Below are 18005 nucleotides of genomic sequence, written 5' to 3' on the forward strand. Positions count from 1 at the left end.
TTTCTATTTCACTTTTCCATTGTTAAGGTTGAAACCCTAAGTAATGAACTTAGTATACAGAGACCTTTGAAAGACCTCATTGGACTATATTCTTCCAGTCTGATAGAAAAATAAATCATTGTTCTCTCAAAATAGCTTTTTCAAACTGTTATGCAGCTATATAATAGAAACTTCATCTGGACTTTGTTTCCTTGATTCACTAGGGAACTTACTGCAGCTCCTGAAGGCTAACTCAGTAGCCATAAACTGTAGTGTATCAAAGCTACTTCTTTTTGCTTATCTGCATGCCCTTCGGCCTGACAGAGAGATAAACATGAGGTTTGATATGATTAAATTTTCATTTCCTTATTATCCTACATTGTTTAGGAATGGACTGTAATATTGTTTTCTTGCATTTAGTGTGGATGCTGAACTTACTAACCTGCAATTCTCTTGGTGCTCCTTCCCCTTTAAAAAATGGGTGTATTTGCTTAGGGGTTTTTGTTTTCAGAGATAAACAATAATGCTTCAGAAAATGCTTTCACTTGTTACTTAAAATCCACTTTGGAGCACTTAGCTCATCCCTCTTTTTATACACTGTTGTGACTTATTTGGGTAAACTCTACACTTTGCACTGTATTGAGTCCCAAGCATAAGCAGATCCTCTTCTGCTAAAACTCTTTATAATTCAAGTATGAAATTTTTGAGAATGTGAAATGAAAGATATTTCTTAATATATCACTTGGAATTTTCAAGGAAGGATGCATGGCTCCATTAAAAGCTGGCACAGGGTAAAGCCAAAGGTGAAGCCAAATTTGATATTTGCTGCCTTGAAGTTGGCTGAATTTTTTTGTTTTGTTTTGATTTGTTTGTTTGTTTGTTTTTGGCGGTGGTGGTGGTGTTGTTCTGATTGGTGTTTGGGTTTTGGTGAGTGCCTTTTCGAAAAGTAATGAAATTTGGTTCCATGGCAGTGCTGGCTAGGTGGGTTAAAGGCTGGAAGGTGAAGGGAAAGACTGCAAGGGAAGAAACAGATGCTACCTTTCCAGTAGCCTACTAGCCTTCTAGCAGATGGTCCAGTCTTCTTGAAGGTTATTAGCTTCTGATCCCCTCTTCCCACCTTCTCCTATCCATTTTTTTTTCCTTATCTTCTTTTACATTTATTGTTCCAAATTTCTTGAGTTACAGAAGCATCACTTTCTTGAAGAGATTTTATGCCTTCCTCTTAGCATTCTCTTGTCTCCCTGTAGATGGGATAGTTTTCCTGATCTCTTCCCCAAAACAGAGTGGAGGAGACTTTCTTTGTTATTTGTGACTGAGAAGATCCCCAGCCAAAAGCTGAGCAAATTGTTTTACTTGGTGATCTCCAGCTAGCAGATCAGTATTTCTAGGGTGAGCGATGTTGTTCTGTCTCTTTGTGACATTAGGCAAATGTCTGCTTTTCTGCTGTCATTTTATGTGAAAATGCAGTTCTTTTTACAGAACTTCACCGTTTTCACATTTTACTTACAGTAACAGAATATGAAATGTTTTAGGAATTTAGACAGAAACGTTTCCAATTATTGTCTTCTCATCTATCCACTTAATTCCTTTTTGGCTTTTAACAGCATATGTGTATTGTTTCATTTTTGCTAATGACAAAAATTACCATTGAAAGCACTTGCTGAAGAATGAAGTTTCTGTAACCGTGTTATAGAAATATAGTACTGAACAATACCCAAGAAAATTTATCTCTATATGATTCTTTAACATTTTGATATCAGTAATTAAATTATTAAGATGTGTACTGGAAATAAATTTACCAATTACATGCTAGTCTGATTTTTTCCATCTCTGGCTTTTGTGTGTTTGTCAATTTATTTGACACCATTCCCTATTTTACATAAGGCATTCCCATGTAATGGGCTGAGCCCTGTTTACTCAATGAAGGTAAAAAAACCCCCATAAATTAATATTGAACCAGGATCAGTGTTTTAAACAATAATGTGTGACTTCATTGGAGAAATGGGGTGTGCTATAAGTTTCAAATATGATAGCAATGTTGATTTCTTCACAACTGTGTCAAGAACTGATCTTCAGTAGAAACCACCCTTGTTGGACATTTCCAGCAATAAAGCCCTTATGACATTACTGAGAAGTGTTAAATATTAGTGCAGTCTTGAAAAATAAAATTTCCTGTACCATTTCAGAAAATGGAAGTGACAGTTCCTGAAAGTGTAATCATAACTTGTAGGCTGGTAAGGGGAGTGCTTAGCCCTGTGTATGCAAACTGCTAAGTGGTTGCTATTCCATTGGGAAACCTTGCTGCTGCAAACTGCTTTACAGGGATGATTTTTCTTTTTCCAGCATAACCTACACTCTGTGAAAGGCTCTTCTTTCAGAAACAACATTTACATGCTGCTTTACAAGTATTTGTTCACAGAGATATGGAGAATAAACATGAAGTCATGCATGGTATATTGCAAAGTTGTAACAAGGAATTAGTAAATAATATAAGAAATTAATAATTAAATGCCTTGTCTAATATCTTTCTGATCTTTATTCATCTGGTACTTCATAGGAACTTAGCTTATCTTCCAGCCCTACTTATCTAGTCATGCTTTTATGTATCCTCTCACTTCATTTTATCTCCACTGCTCATGAGTTTCATCTGTGTGTATGGTGTTTACAGCCACAGCCAAGCAATCCTGAGCCGTATTTTAACCAAGGCACAAATAAAGCATAGTTTTAACTTTGTAAACTAACCATTTAGTCAGTGATGTGATTTAGTAGGGACACCATAGTAAGAAAGATGTCAGAGCTCTAATTTCAAAAACACAATGTTGCTTCTTCACTAATAGCAGTGTTTCCAGATAAATTACGAAATACCAATGATTTCAGGAAAGCTCATGAATTTTTTTGTACTGTTTTGCAGGGGATTTCCCAAGAAAACAGGCAGAACTGCTAGGATAGCATCAGATGAAGAGATTCAAGGGTCAAAAGATGCTGTAATTCAGGATCTGGAGAGAAAACTTCGATTCAAAGAAGACCTTTTGAACAATGGACAACCGGTAAAAAAACCCCAAAAAATACCCTGGGGAATGGGAGTGGGCATCATGAGTAATTTCTCAGATATGCTGCATATAATATAATAGTTGTAGATTTCTTTTTATGTATTTATTATTTTTAATTGAATTTCCAAAACTGCATTTCCATAAGGAATGATAGTGTACATTTTGGTCTATCATTCCTTCTCCTGTTTGACAACTTTGTTTGGACTTAACAAAGCAACAGAGATCTCAAAAATGGTGAATTTGCATAAGAAGCCTGCACAGTCTGTATCTCAAGGACTTTTTGAGCCTCAAAGGCCATTTGCTTTTGACTGTTCATCACTGAGTAGATGAACATGCATAGCTTGTGTTCAGTCCAGGCTCATTATACCTTGTGCCCGGCCATTAGACAATGAGTGGAAGGAATAGGTAGTAACTGGACATCAGAGGAGAATAAGGTAGTTCATCATGAAAAACAACCCATTAGAAATCAGGTATCATTAGATTCTCCAGTTGCAGGGCTTCTTTTTACCAATAGAATAAGAAATAACTTACAGTACTAACTTACAGACTTTATCAAGAGTTAATGACCTGCTTGAGGAGTCAAGAAATGAGGTAAAATGAGCATATCAAACAATGGAAATGCACAGCTGCAAAGATCTCTGTTCATTTTTGTGCACTTTAAGATATGCTTAAAAGATAAAATACCAAATTCTTCCTGCTCAGAGTTGATGAGAAGCAACTTTCCTAAGAAAGTTTTTGCAGCTATTAAGACATGGTCTTTGAAGCAGGAATTTCTTTTAAGAGGAAAGTAATATTAAAAATGTAGACTATCACCCCTCTTTTATCAATGAAACGTTTTCAAAAGCATCTGAATGCCTTGGGATGCCTTTGTGCCACTGAAAGGAAGTGTGCTTTAAGTTTCTTAGGACCATGCACAGTAGTTTGCTAAGTTTGCTACCAGCTCTGAGATGTGAACTATGGTGGTGTAGTTCAAGACAGCCTATCTAGTCAGACTATCTAGTCAACAATTGCTGGATTCCAGTTCTTAATAAGGTCAATGGAGTGAAGCAGGGGGAATGTTCAGAGATGACTTGTGCTCCTGTACTTACCTTTCTCCATTGATTGTATGGGGCTTGGCAGTTTTCTGTAGCAGTTAAGCAGAATCACTGTCATAGTGTATTAGTTCCTGTTTTTTCAAAGGAGGTGGGCCAACTATGACTGCCAAATGCCAAATGCCTATTTTGGAAAGTGAGAGAGATGTTTGGCCTGGGTAAATGAATGGAATGTCCTGAGAATGCCCACATGGCCCAAGGTAAAAAAAATATAGACCAACTGTGATCAGATGATGTGGGATCTTGAACTAAGTAAACTGGTTTTGTGCTGGCCTTGAGGCTTTTGCCTTGCAGATTCCTGTCTTGGCTGAATTCTGTAGGCATAATCATGGCTGTGGGCACTCGGAGTGATTGCAGAAGAAATTTAAGTAAAGAAAAGTTCATGACTTTCTTAGACACTTGTAAACAAGCCAACATTGCTACCTAGTTTTCATGAGTTTCAGCCTGCTGGTTTAGCTACAATATGACATATTAAAAAAAATTAAATTAAATGAGCTTTTTAAAAATTGCAAGCATTAAGCAGATGTAATGTTTTACAATTTCCATTCTTCATTCATTTTTCTCTTTAAATGAGGTGTTTCACCATGAAATGAGTTTGTCTTTCATAAACTGGCATTTTTTGCAATGTTGTTTGTAGGAAAGTGTCTAAGTGTCTGAAATGTGGTATTGAATGTAGAAAGAAAGCTAATAAAGAAATAATTGAATTATACATTAAGGTTTTCTATTAACTCACTTTACCTTCTGAGTGTAAATTGTCTTTATAAGTTATAAAAGAATAAGAAGAAATAGAAATTCAAAAAACCTTAAAGAATACATTTTTCTCTAAAGCTGTTATATTTTTGACAAAATATTTGAGTAGAATCTCCTTATCATTTTTGGCGGAGTTTTCTGCCTTGTGGTTCTAATGTAAAAACCAAGCAGAACAACTAGGAGTAAGATTTGGGATGATTTGACATGCTTTCTTTTGATGGCCCTGCTGATTTAAGCAGCTCCTATTGTTCATTCCTGCCCAAGTTCCTGGCACGAGGATGGAAACAAATGGCAGAGTTGGGGCAAGAATCATTTAAGCCAAAAGAGCCTCTTGTAATGCAAAAAAAATGCATTGCAAACTGCGGTAGAAAATTTCTGTTAGAAACATTGCTGCTCTCTTTTATTAACATTACTTTTAAGTAACATTACTGTGTACTGCTTTGTAGTTCTTAACTTTTCTTTCTTCTTTCCCCCCCCCCCCCATCCCCTTTTGATTTTTTGTTCAGAGATTAACATATGAGGAAAAAATGGCTCGTCGATTGCTGGGAGCAGACAGTGCTGCAACTGTCTTCAATATACAGGAACCAGAAGAAGATCCTGCTATACAGGTGCCACACAACTCTACAATTTCATAGAAAAAAATTCCTTTCAATTTTTCTTTTTTACAGGCTATGATTGTCACTAAAATAAAGTCCAACTTTAATAAGACAGATAGGATGGTTATTGATTAGAGAAGTCATATACAGAGAAGTTATATATTAGTGAAGTAAACTGGAGGATCACATGTCTATTGCTCAGTTTTTCCATAAAGCTGAGACTTCTCAAATGTCTGCTTTCTGCTTTAAACCCTTCCATTTATCCTATTCTGTCCTGACCTTTAAATCTCTCAAGGCAAAAATACATCTACTATCTTGAAACCATCTTCTCTTTATTTGTGTAATATGCACTTTTTGGATGCAGACCAAAACCACAACAGAAAGTCTGCTTGAAAGGCCAGGTACACGTTCTCCATTGTTCAGATGCCAGAGTTGCTATTCAGAAATGTGTAGCATTCATTTGCTTACAGTGCCACATAAAGTACATTCTCCTGATAAAAACTCTGAAAAACTCTCATGGATGTCTCTTGGTCTTCTTTCTGCCTCTTGATCTTTTTTTCTACCCTTGCAGGAAGCTCGCTCTGTTGGTGCTTCTGTAGTGAGTCCTGTGGATATTCAAAAGGTTAACATTTTCACCTTTTTCTGTCTTTTTGTCTATTGATTTTATTTCTCTCTGTTGTCTTTGCCCTTTCCCTTCTACTCTTCTTGGTTAATAACAAGAGGTCACCCAACATTAATAATTGTGGTGATTTGGGCTGCACTCCCTTCAGGATGTTCAAGTTGTTCTAGAAGCCTAACTGTGTGAGTGCAGGCAGTTTAACAACAATCATCGTGTGCTCTGGTATCTTTCTGCTGTTACATTAACATACACTGATACTAACTGTGGTATGTACTTCATGGTTTACTTTTATGGTACACTTTCAGGGAACAAAGAAATTTTTAAAATATCCATGGTTTACAAAGGTATTTCTCTGTTCTTCTGTTTTTTGCCATTATTGAGGGTTATGATTAGTTTTGGAACTGATCAGTAGAAATACTACACATCATTCATTCTCAGACCAGAGGCAGCAACAGAGGATGGGTATGTGAAAGAACATTGCATGAGACGTGTATTCTGTCTTAAATACAATAAGGCCAAAGGTGATTTGAAAGTGTCTGAATTTCTGCTGACTGAGAGGAGCATTGACTAGTAATTTGGGTTTTTCCCTGCTTCTGAGCTTTTATATCCTGGCATTATCACTGTTATCACTAAGATTCTGAGCAGAACTTCAGTATTGCAAAGTAGATAGTTCAAGAAAGTAAATAACAGTGTATATCACAGTAACTTTCCGTGATATCTGAATAGCAAATTCAAACCAGTGGTAGTGTTTTACACCGGATGAAACTTTCTGCTCTTCTTTCTATATCTTCAATACTCTTAGGGGAGATTTTGGTTTTAAGAAGTGATTTTTTTGGCCAACAGGACCATGGCAACAGGAGTAAAGGGAGGCAACTGTCATGGACTGCCAGTTTTGCCATTTTCTCTTATTTTTTTCCTCATTTTTACAGGCAATTGTAAACAATGTAATTTTAGCCTTCTGGTTCAGACTTCAGTACAGTTCTATGCAAATAGCAGATGTGAACCATATGGTCTTCTGACCATCTGGAAACAAAACCCACCCTAAATCTGTCTGTACCCTCAAGGAAATATTAGTTTGTTTCTTTTGTCTTTATGAACTGCTTCAGAATACTTTTATTCTTATAGGATTTTTTTAAAAATGGAAAAAAAGCAACCAATGACTTTCCTTCCCCTTATAAATTAGACCTTAAGACAACATGAAATACAGTTTTTGCCTCATACCAGATGTCTTGATTGTTTCATAGGGAAGTTATTGGAGGCATGGATTATAGTGTTTTTCTTCAACAAGTTACATTTTCCTTTTATATGTAAAAACTTAATGGATTGTTAAAGACCAGTAAAATAAAACCCCCAAACATTAGGAACACATCTTGCGGAGCAATGTGTTGAAGCTGGGCACTAATATCTACCTTTCTTGTTTGACAGGAGTATAAAGTCTCCAGCTTTGAGCAAAGATTGATCAGTGAAATTGAATATAGGCTGGAGAGATCTCCTGTGGAAGAATCAGATGATGAAGTGCAACATGGAGATGAACCTATCGATAACAGTATGTCACCATATTTTGAGATAAAGCTGAAGCACTACAAAATTTTTGAGGGAATGCCAGTAACATTTACATGCAAAGTGGCAGGAAATCCAAAGCCAAAGGTAAGAAAAGAGGGCAAACATTTCTAGAAATGCTCTGAAGAGTTCTCTGTTGGTACTTTACCATCAGGCTCTGGACCTTACGGGCTGTATCTTACAGGAACAGGAGACATTCACACTTGACAAGAAAGTCTATCTGGCATAAACTGGCACTTCTCTTTTGGCATCACTGGAGTTATTTAGATTTATACTAGTCAAAAATCCTACTGTGAGGCTTCTGCTCTCAGTTACTCCCTCCTGAGGCTTCCTCTCAATTATTTTACCTGGAAGCAATTCTCCTGTCATTTTCAGAGTTACCTCCAGGATACATCTGTATCACAAAATTCAGTGCAATGATAGAAAGCCCCATGTGAGCTGTCATGGTAGTCCCAAAAGCATTCATTTTGCTCGCATGGGTAATTAGCTCAGGCACGGCAACGTGTTAATGCGAAAATATGTTGGTTCTGGTTAGGAGCCAGCATGGTATCTCTGCATTCTTCTGCATCTACACACGCCAACAGGACTAAATTTTATTGGAATTTAGAGGAAGGCATAATAAAATACCACAAGTTCTCATATATCCCAACAGCAAGATGAGACATGATGGTGAGGTTTTAATGATCAGCTTCTGAGGGAGGGTTGGGCTTGGGAAGCAGTTCCTTGTAGCAAATGTAAAAGTACCATGATGTCAGTAGTCTGGAAGAATGCCTTTGTTGTGTAGGTTGCATATAACCATTTTAACAATTGCTTGGCAATCAACTGACTCATGCAACAGGCAAACAACAGCAGCTTCTTCAACTTCCTTGCCAAAGACAGTGCCTTCCCTGTGAGGTCCTTGCAGCTCCTACAGTGACCTCATGTGGATAGGAGCTCTTGTCTTTCCTAGACAAGATCAAAGATCTCTTATCTATTACACAAGATCCTCACAGCAGAAGCCACATTTAAATCTCTCATCTAGTGTAAGTTTTACGGGTATTTAGGATTTTGAACAGAAATAAATGCAAATGACTTTACATGCCCAATGATATACATGTATGATACTGTACAAAGTGTTAAAAAAAAAATAAATTATCAGGTAGCAGAGAAAGAACAGCAGAGAACTAGGGCTACATCTACATTAACAAGTACTGCAGACCAGAAGAAGCAAATCTGAAGAATGATATATTCATCCTTGAACACATTTCAGGAGGTTTTACTTCAGGCTCTAATCTCATCCCACAGACTGAAGCAGATGCAGCACATTAGATGTGTTCTTGGAGCGCATTTTCTGGCTCAGTGTCATCTGAAAGGAATCCAGTTCTGTGCTCCAAGACCACAACATGATGTGAACCACTGCAAAGTAAGTGGGATTGATCACTATACTTATATCAAAAAGCACTCCTACTTCAAACTGAAGACACACACTGGGAAGATTAGCCCAGTCTGACTGAAACCAAACTCTTGATGTCCAGCATTACTTCTGAGCTGACCATAACTGAGAATCTGTTGTGCTGAACAAGGGTGGAAGACAAATGGGTCTGTTGATGATAGAGGTGCAGTGTGTGCAGAGGTACTCTTTTTGCCTGAGGCTTATGACTAAGTTGCTAGATGACCTATTATGAGTCATCCTTAGTCAACTTTGCCATTCCCTAATTTTCACAGTTTCCAATTAAGGTGTAGTTTCTCTGTCTGATTTAAGACAGATGAAAGAGGATGTCTCCTTTCCCTCACTTGGGCAATAGGGATTGCACAGCCAAGAAACCACATTCTTAGTGCTTCCCCTAAAGTGCGGCATTATAGAGGAGCATCTGATGCGAATGCACCGTGATTCAGATACGACATTCTGTTTTCCTTCAGCGTCAAAGCATGCACATTAAGAAGTGATTTGCTCTTGCACCTGGAACTGTGGCCCTTTATTCCAGTCACTTGCAGATGCTTTGTGCAATTTGTTAAGTTGCTTGGGATGGAACCAATTTCAGTCCTGTTGTATGGCTACTTGTTAGCTGGGCTTTGCAAATGTCAAAGCTGTATCTTCCCCTCATGTGCCGTAGTATGCCAAGACAGCAATTTTGAAACGCTCGATGGCTGAGGGCTGCCCTTCTGCAGTCATTTGTTGAAGCTGGAAGTGTTGCCCCTGAATAAATTCTTTACTTTGGCAAATGAAAAGCTGGAAATAATTTACTAACTTGAAGCTCCTCCCTTTTAAGTATTCTGTCAGGTCTGCCAAGGAATGGCTCTGGGAAGAACTGTAGTGTTTCTAAAATCTGGCATTCATTACAAGGGATTTTTCTAAGCAGGGTTATTGGCTTGATTATTTTTTCCCCTGAACATGCCATGTAAATTGAACACTGATGTGCAAATTCTGTCTTTATAAATATGACTTTTTAAATCTGAGTCTACTTTTGGTTATAACCTTTGGTGTAATGTAAAACTATTTTTTCATTAAAATGAGAAACCTGTGGTGCTACAGGAGGGACTGTGGAATACTTCTTTTTAAGGAATATTTCTCTTCAGAATTAGGACAATGCCATACAAGAGGTTATCACAGAATGTGTTATATCACAGAATATTCTGTGGAGTTGGAAGGGACCCACAAGGATCATTGAGTACAGCTCTTAAGTGTATGGGGATCGAACCCACAACTTTGGCATTATTTGCACCATGCTCTGACCAACTGAGCTAATCTGTTACATAAATCTCATACTGCTCGCTCTTCACATTGCTGAATATAATTCTTGGTGATTAAAAATGCCTGTGCTGCTTAGGATCAAAACCCTCCTTGTGCTGTGTATTCCATTGTATTTCTAGTCATTACACATTGGTTTCTGAAAATCTGGTGCAACTAAAAGCAATCCAGATGCAGTGTTCAGTGCTTCGATAGTTTAACGGTACATTTATGAAAAGGTATCCTAGAAAGAAAATACTTCACTGCAAGGACCACTGTCTCCTGCAGTGGTAGTGTTTCATTTATTAACTTCATGTCAGATAAAGGTAATATTAAGAATTTACTGCTCATAAGGGATGCCAATGCTTTTAAACTTAGTTGAAAGAGGTATTGGGCAATATATACATGTTGGATGTTTGGATAACTGGTTCAGCTAATATTTGCATGTATTTCCATGTAATAATTTCTGGCATGCCTCCTGATATTTCTGCTAAGTGCATTGTTATTAAATAATTACTGCTTAATGCAGCACATTTCCAAGCAACATTATGACACACATAAAGCATGCAAGTTAAAACTCATTTTTTGCAGCTATATTGCTTTAGCACCCATTAGCATGTGTATATAAGTGATCAAATATCTTTTGCATCTCCAGTAAGTGCTCTGTCAGCAGATGAGAAGACATGACTAAATCTTTTGTTAGTACCACAGAGTCTCTGCAAGGCTGCTGACAGACAAAATGGGAAACAAGTATAACCAGCTATTGAGGAAATGAAATCATTTTGAGTTACACATAATGCTTGTTAATATAAAAATCATACACAGTAATAAATTTTAAGGGAAATTTCAACTCATTCCCTCCAAAAAATCCTCCACTGTCTCTTTGTGAAATTTAAGAGTATATCCTTAACTTTCCCCCCAAGTGAGTGAATTTCAAGCTTTGAAATATTGGCACATATAAAAAAAAAAAAGAACCCAGCATATTAAACTCTATCAGGAATGGAATCGTGCTTTGCTTTGTCACTTTGTTTTTACTAGAAAGTCAGTACCCTTTCCTCACTCTAAAGACCTAAATTCCCATTTCAAGCATGCGACTGAGGAAACGTGTGTGTTTTCCTACTGCTAAATAGTCCCAGCAGTCACAGGACCACGACAGTTGTTGTACTTTATATGAGCTGACCTTGTAAAAATGGTGCAGGTATCTGCACAAGTGTCTGAAATGCTGAACACCAGCTGATGTTATGGCATAGTACACATTTCAGAAAAGACAAGTGAATGATGTTCTACTTAAATATGGGTTTGGGCAGCTGACTACAGCCTGCCTGGTACAAGATTTTTCAGATATTCCTCTGTGTGTGTTCATGCATACACAACATTTTACTTTGGACTCCAGCAGATTTCAGTTTGGAATTTTGCATTATTTTTATAATACAGCAAAAGAAAAATTCTGAAAGCTAGGTCAAAATATTTTATTTTTTGCTTCAAGTTTGAGGCATTAAAACATATTTTTTGTGTAATTCATGGATTACTGTGTTATTCTGCATACATCATTTTTTTGGCTCACTGAATGTAGATCTTGGGTCAGCCAGAGAATAAAATTATGTATCAAAAGTAATGGAAAATACCTCTGTTTGATAGATAAGGTAACTGTTCTGTACAGCTTGGAACTATGTTGGTGTACAGTGATTAAAGGCTATTTATGTGCTGACTTGCTTTGAAGTATTTCCTATTACTTTGCAAAGCTGTCCATCTCTGTAGATGCCTGTCACATCGGGGTGACTCTGTTTCAATCATGTCATTATACTGAGCTGGCCCATTCCCACACTGAGCTGCTCACTGCCGGCGTGAGTGGCTGAATCCTCTCTGGCATTTTGGTCCAGTCCAGTCAGCGTAACGGGTATGAGACAAAACGGGTGCTTCAACAGTGAGATCATTGCTCCTATTTTATTTGCCATTGAATTAATTAAGCCTATAATTACCTTGGTCTATGTTTTTATTTTCTGAAAAGAGAGAAATAGCATTCTTAAGTTCTTTCTGCAACTTCTTCAGATTTAAGTGAAATAAGTTTAAAATTACCAATCTTCTCTGAAATAGAACTTTTCTTTGTAATGACATTTATTTTCAGTTCTTGAAGTATTCAGCTGCTGTTCTGCCCTTGGGATGGGTACACCCCTTATGCACCCATAAATTTCATCAGTAAATGTTCACGCTGCCTTCTTTCGCTTTGAAAAATTGCTAATCTGTAACTGTCAGTGAAAGTGGCTCGTGGAGTGTGGCTCTGCACTTTTACTAGTTGCTCAAAATGGTTTTCTTTTAATACTTACCAGAGAGTTTTTCAGTAGTTAAGGTTCGTTAGTGCTATTAATTGAGAAATGATGACAATGAGCACCCCACCTCTTACCAGCTGTGCCTTGTTTTTTCCTGCAGATTTATTGGTTTAAAGATGGGAAGCAAATTTCTAAACGAAGTGATCACTACCGAATTCAAAGAGAACCTGATGGAACTTGCTCACTGCATACTGCAGCCTCCACCCTGGATGATGATGGGAATTACACTATTATGGCTGCTAACCCACAGGTAAATGAAGGTTTGGCTCCAGAGCAAATATCCTTCTGGACATAAATCTTCAGAAAACTAGCTCATCTTACATATGCATGATTTAATTAAATGGTGAAGTCACTGTAAGTATGCAAGTTAGATTTCTGTTTTCATCTTGCATCAGTAGGGTGGGACCTTTCTATCTCCAAGAGATTAGCAACTCAGCAGCAGTTTTTTTCCTATGGTTTGAGGTTTCAGGGGGGAGGAGTGTTGTTTTTTAATTACTCTTCCACTAGTTGTTTCAGCTGATAACATCTCAGTATCCTAACTGAGCATGGATAGCACATATACAAAAAAGGAGAAAAAAAAATTCCACTTTACTAGCAGATGTAACACAATCCTGCAGTTTAATTTTTCTTTTGTGACCCAACTCACTGACTGAGGCCAACTTTCTGAAATGAGTGCAAGTATATCACATCTCAACATGTTTACATTAAGCAGATTGCAATTCCGTAAGGCAAAAAAACTAGCACTGTTGCGTAGCTGTGTTGATCTTAAATATTGATTTTCTGAAACACAGACTGTTACTGGTTTTATAATGTCATTTGTTCTTCCTAGCCCCAGTACAAGAGTGGATGTATATAGCAAAAACCCGCTAGTGCATTGGATATAGTTAAATTTACAGGTCACACACCCTATTGAAATAACATTTTCAATTCACTTTTCCTGCACCACAGCAAAGTGAGGGGAAAGATTTGCATGTGAGAAACCAAAGCAGTAACAAAACTTTTGGGATGTAACGAATTATTTTCTTCTGTAGTGCCAAATATCTTGCCAAGACTAGGCCTGCAAGCAGAATCACACTGTAGAATAACAAACTGGAGCACTGAGACAGAGTTTAATCTAAGCAGGAGTGTTGTGCTCTGTTATGTGTGTTGCTAGGTTACTTAGCATGATGTTGCCATTTTTGCCTCGCTCTTCAGCTTGTCAGTCCTGCTCATACTGCAGTGGGCTTATGAATGTATGGGGTTGTACATAGAGACAACACACAAATAGCAGTTTCTGGCTAGATTCTTTCTACAAACTGCAGTGCTTAAATTTAGGTAGTTTAAATATTATTTCTACATATATAAGTAAAGGAAAAAATAATGAAATCGCATAAGGCCATGAAATTGTTCAAACTGGGAGTTTTTACACCTACTTGACCATTGTTACAATACTTGGCACCATTTAAATTGTGGAAATTCACAGCAGGTTTAAAAATGCATATATGCTCAAGGTGAGAAGTGATTCCTGTTCATCTTCCTGTAAGTGTTGTGTTACTGCAGGCATAAAGTTTCCCTGTTTACTGTGTGATCCAAAGTCTTGGAGAACTTGTTGAACAAACTGCCTTTGTGTTTGGGCACTGTACTCTGTCCCTGAATATTTACAGCCTACTTTTGAGCATTTGTTATTCTGGATAATGCTCATTAAATGACACAACTGACTTAAGTTTCCAGTTCTGGTCATTGATGGCACTACTTTCTTAGTGGGTTTTTAGATGTACTAAAATGAGGTGGATTTGTGTGGATCCTAGCTTGGGGATTGAAAAAGCAGTTTTGTTACACAGTAAAATTCTGTGCTTGTGCTTTTTTCTCCTCTTTGGAGAAGAACCAGAAGCATCCTCCTCTGGCTCCCCTAAACAAAACATCTGTGTTTCACCAAGCCCATTCTATTCTTTTTTTTTTTTTACAGTGTAATTCCCAAGCAAACATACTTATCTCTCCTACTATTTGCTTGCTTTTACTATGCATTTAACAGTACAATGGAGGCAAAGAAGGGCTGTGAGTTAATGTACTAGCCTTTCACACTCAAAGATCTGAATTCCAATTCTTTTAAGTCATCCTGAGTGGAAATAATTTTGGCATAGTGTTCTTAATTATAATGGAAAGTTGTCCACATCTCAAAGCTATCACAAACTTAGGCAAATTTGGCAACTTTTCCTTGAGAAAGTGAAATACATAAATATAAGGAAGCCCACACCATGACTCTGATGGTCTGGTAGATATTTGCTAGGCTGTTGCTGTGTTTTGGTCCTTGTTACTGGAACCACCAAACTACAAAGCAAAAAGCTTATAGAAATTGGTTTTATTAAAGCAAAGGATTCAGTTCATTAAAGCTCTGCCAGTTCATGCCATCTCATGACTGGACTGATATAACAGGATCTACGTATGTAAAATGACTTGCTGACAGACCCTGGCAGTGGCCCGTGGTAGTTAACACAGCAGGCCCTGCTGCCCACAGTGTAAAACACAGGGACCTGGAATTAAGGTTCTGACACACCACTGGGGTTTGGTGTAAAATTTGCCATAGAACTTAATCCAGAGCAAATGGACCCTGGGCCTAGACAAACACAAAACGTTGCCTGGTTTAGGTCTCTATTTATTGCTCACGTCCCTTAACTGAGCTCTTTCTGTGAGCTGTATGGGCTCAAGTCAAGTCCTTATTTTCACCTTCCTTCTCACTCTCTCCTCTTCTTTGCACTATGCATCCACAGTCCTCAGGCTGGAGTTCCTGTAGTTTCTAGGACATCTCATTGATTACTTCCCACTCATTGCTTCCCTCCCTTTCATCCCATGACTTTTCCAAATCTTTGGCTTCCTGCTTAATCTTTCCCATTCAAATTCCTTACTGCCCTTTGTGTTTCCTTTTGTGATGCCATCATGTATTGAGATATGCAGAAATTATCCCAAAATATGCGTATTCATCACCTGCCAGAAAAAATATTAATATGCAGTGGTGCCCAAAATAGAAATGCATTTGTTCCAGATGTCTTTAATGGTCTTGTAACACAAGGGGGGGAGGGGGGGAAGCTTTTATTTAAGGAATTGCTGTGGGTCATGCACAATGGTTTATTTTAATGCAAGGATTTTTCTTGCAGACTAAGTGGGTCATGGGAATAGAAGCAGGACACAGACTTAATTTCTAACAGTCCAGAAGTAACACAAAAGTCATTGCTAACTGAAAGCTGCTTGTGAGCCCAATGAAATTGTTTTTTTATTGGCTTTGGCCAGTTGTTAAAGAACAGCTATTTGCAACCCCTCAATTACTGTGATAAAAATATTTGTCCCTTTTATGCTGACAAACTTGAGTGTGGAGCTACCAGCTTAGACCTGAAATACACTGCAAAGCTGATATGGATGTTGCCTTACTGCTACCAGCCCAGGGGGCAGAGCTGTTATTTACTGGGATAACCAGAGGCTTTTATCCATTACAGGGTGAATTCCAGAGAGCCCTGAATGTTGGCAGTTCTGGCCTCAAGCAGGCCTATCCGAAATCTGTTATGACTAGTGCTTGTGGTGGACAACCTGTCTTGTAAAATAAAAAGAAAAAAGAGGACCAAATACACTAGAGTCCATGTTTTATTTATCACTCACTGAAAATACCCTTAGGCAACTGAACTATGGCCAATGTCCATCAGCAAAACTGTATGCTTCTTCCTTGGATTCCCCAAACCAGGGCTCTGCAGAGAAGACCTGTTAAGTACTTGCCAAATTCTTTTGCCTTTTACATTAATGGGTTTTTTTTTAGCTGTGGACCCACCAGATCAATCCACTTTGGAGGTAGCAGCTCTGTTGTTAATTGCCAACACCCCCCATGTGCCATTTTCAAGACCTTGAACTAGTTGTCTTGTCATTCCATCCACTTGCCATACACAGAGAAACCTCTCACCCACATCAATAACTTAGTCAATATACTGTTTTAAAAACTTAATTGCCAGTGGCACTAACAATCTTTTTTTAAGGAAAAAGTTCCAGGTAGAACTTTTTAACTATGACTGTATTATAGCCACAGTCATTCCAGTCTGGTCTGTGTTAGATTGGAAACTGATAAAACAAGTGGGCAAAAAAAAAAAGAACAGATCAGGTTGAACATTTATATTACATGTTTCAAGTCTTTTAACGTTTCTCCTCTCCATCATCATAACAGGGCAGAGTAAGTTGTACGGGCAGGCTGATGGTTCAAGCTGTAAATCAAAGAGGCCGCAGTCCTTGGTCACCTTCAGGTCAGCCTCATATAAGAAGGTATTTGATTTTTTTTTTCTTTTAATAATATGGGGTTTGCAAAATAACTGGGGTAAGATAAAGAATGTGAAGTAAGTAGGTAAGTTAAAAGTAGGGCATTCAGAAAGAAATGTGACCACTGCTGTCTGAAAATTGCTGCAGAGCTTGCACACTCAGAAGTATAAGCAACCTCTGAAAAGACATAACTTTTAAGTATCTTTAATTTTACCTGTCTTCTCCTCCTTTCTTTGTGGTGTTCACTAGTTACTCCATATTCCAAATTACACTATCAGTAAGGGAAGGACCTCGTCACTCAGGCTTTTGAAAAACATTTCACCTGGTTAGGATTCTACCAGGAACCTGCATCCTTCTGCAGCTTCTAATAAGTATTCATTTAAAGAACAGCAGAAATAATTGCATGCCAAAGAGGTTTATCAGATTTACATTAGAAATATTTCAGTATTTCCTTCTTTAATATTTCAGTTCAGGTTCTTACAAGGACTTATGAGTCAGAAATAAAGTATTAAACTTATCTTTGGTGAGTTTACAATTATTCTCATATGAAGCTTTGGTTTATGTTTTTGGACCATATAAGGGAATTTTCCCTTCAAATATTTTTTTTTTTTTCATTTCCCAAGCATTTATGAGGCTCTTTAGCACAGCTTAGATAGCTTTAGATGATACAAAAAAATTCATTTTGGTTACCCAAACAGAACTGCTTTCAAGGGAGTATAAGGGCTCTGCTTCTTGTTCTGCTGTAATGAGGCATGTGCATTGCTTAATGGTCACAACAGCCATAGAATCTCAATATTGTCCAACTGTAATATACAGAGTACATGTAATTACTCAGTCAACAAGGAAAGGATTTCTGTAACTGTTAGTAGTGGTACTAGTATGTACTGTAGAACTGCTGTATGCAAAACAGGCTCTCTTCCTCCCTCTGACAACTAGAAAGTATTAGAAAGTGAGGTTGGTTGTTTAAAAGATCTGGTCTATCTTATTCCTGCATGGAACAAACTGGCCTTCCTGCAGCCCTGAAAGTATTTCCCAGCATTTTGCTGAGCCAGCCTAC

General features: G+C 37.8%; 1 protein-coding gene across 11 annotated transcripts in view; it reads left to right on the top strand.

Annotated features, from left to right (window-relative positions):
- The window catches only part of PALLD (palladin, cytoskeletal associated protein), a 200670-nt gene that overhangs the window by 172616 nt on the left and 10049 nt on the right, over positions 1-18005 (top strand). For 8 of the 11 annotated variants that reach the window (XM_064652428.1, XM_064652425.1, XM_064652429.1 and 5 more), the window contains 6 exons: positions 2891-3026; positions 5377-5478; positions 6038-6088; positions 7511-7732; positions 12780-12929; positions 16860-16954. In XM_064652428.1, coding sequence (XP_064508498.1) covers positions 2891-3026; positions 5377-5478; positions 6038-6088; positions 7511-7732; positions 12780-12929; positions 16860-16954 — 756 coding nt within the window. The remainder of the gene's footprint in view (positions 1-2890; positions 3027-5376; positions 5479-6037; positions 6089-7510; positions 7733-12779; positions 12930-16859; positions 16955-18005) is intronic. The other 3 variants (XM_064652427.1, XM_064652430.1, XM_064652432.1) reach the window with 1 other exon arrangement.

This window comes from Pseudopipra pipra, chromosome 4 (assembly GCF_036250125.1).
Source record: "Pseudopipra pipra isolate bDixPip1 chromosome 4, bDixPip1.hap1, whole genome shotgun sequence".
In the NCBI taxonomy this organism is placed as follows: Eukaryota; Metazoa; Chordata; class Aves; order Passeriformes; family Pipridae; genus Pseudopipra; species Pseudopipra pipra.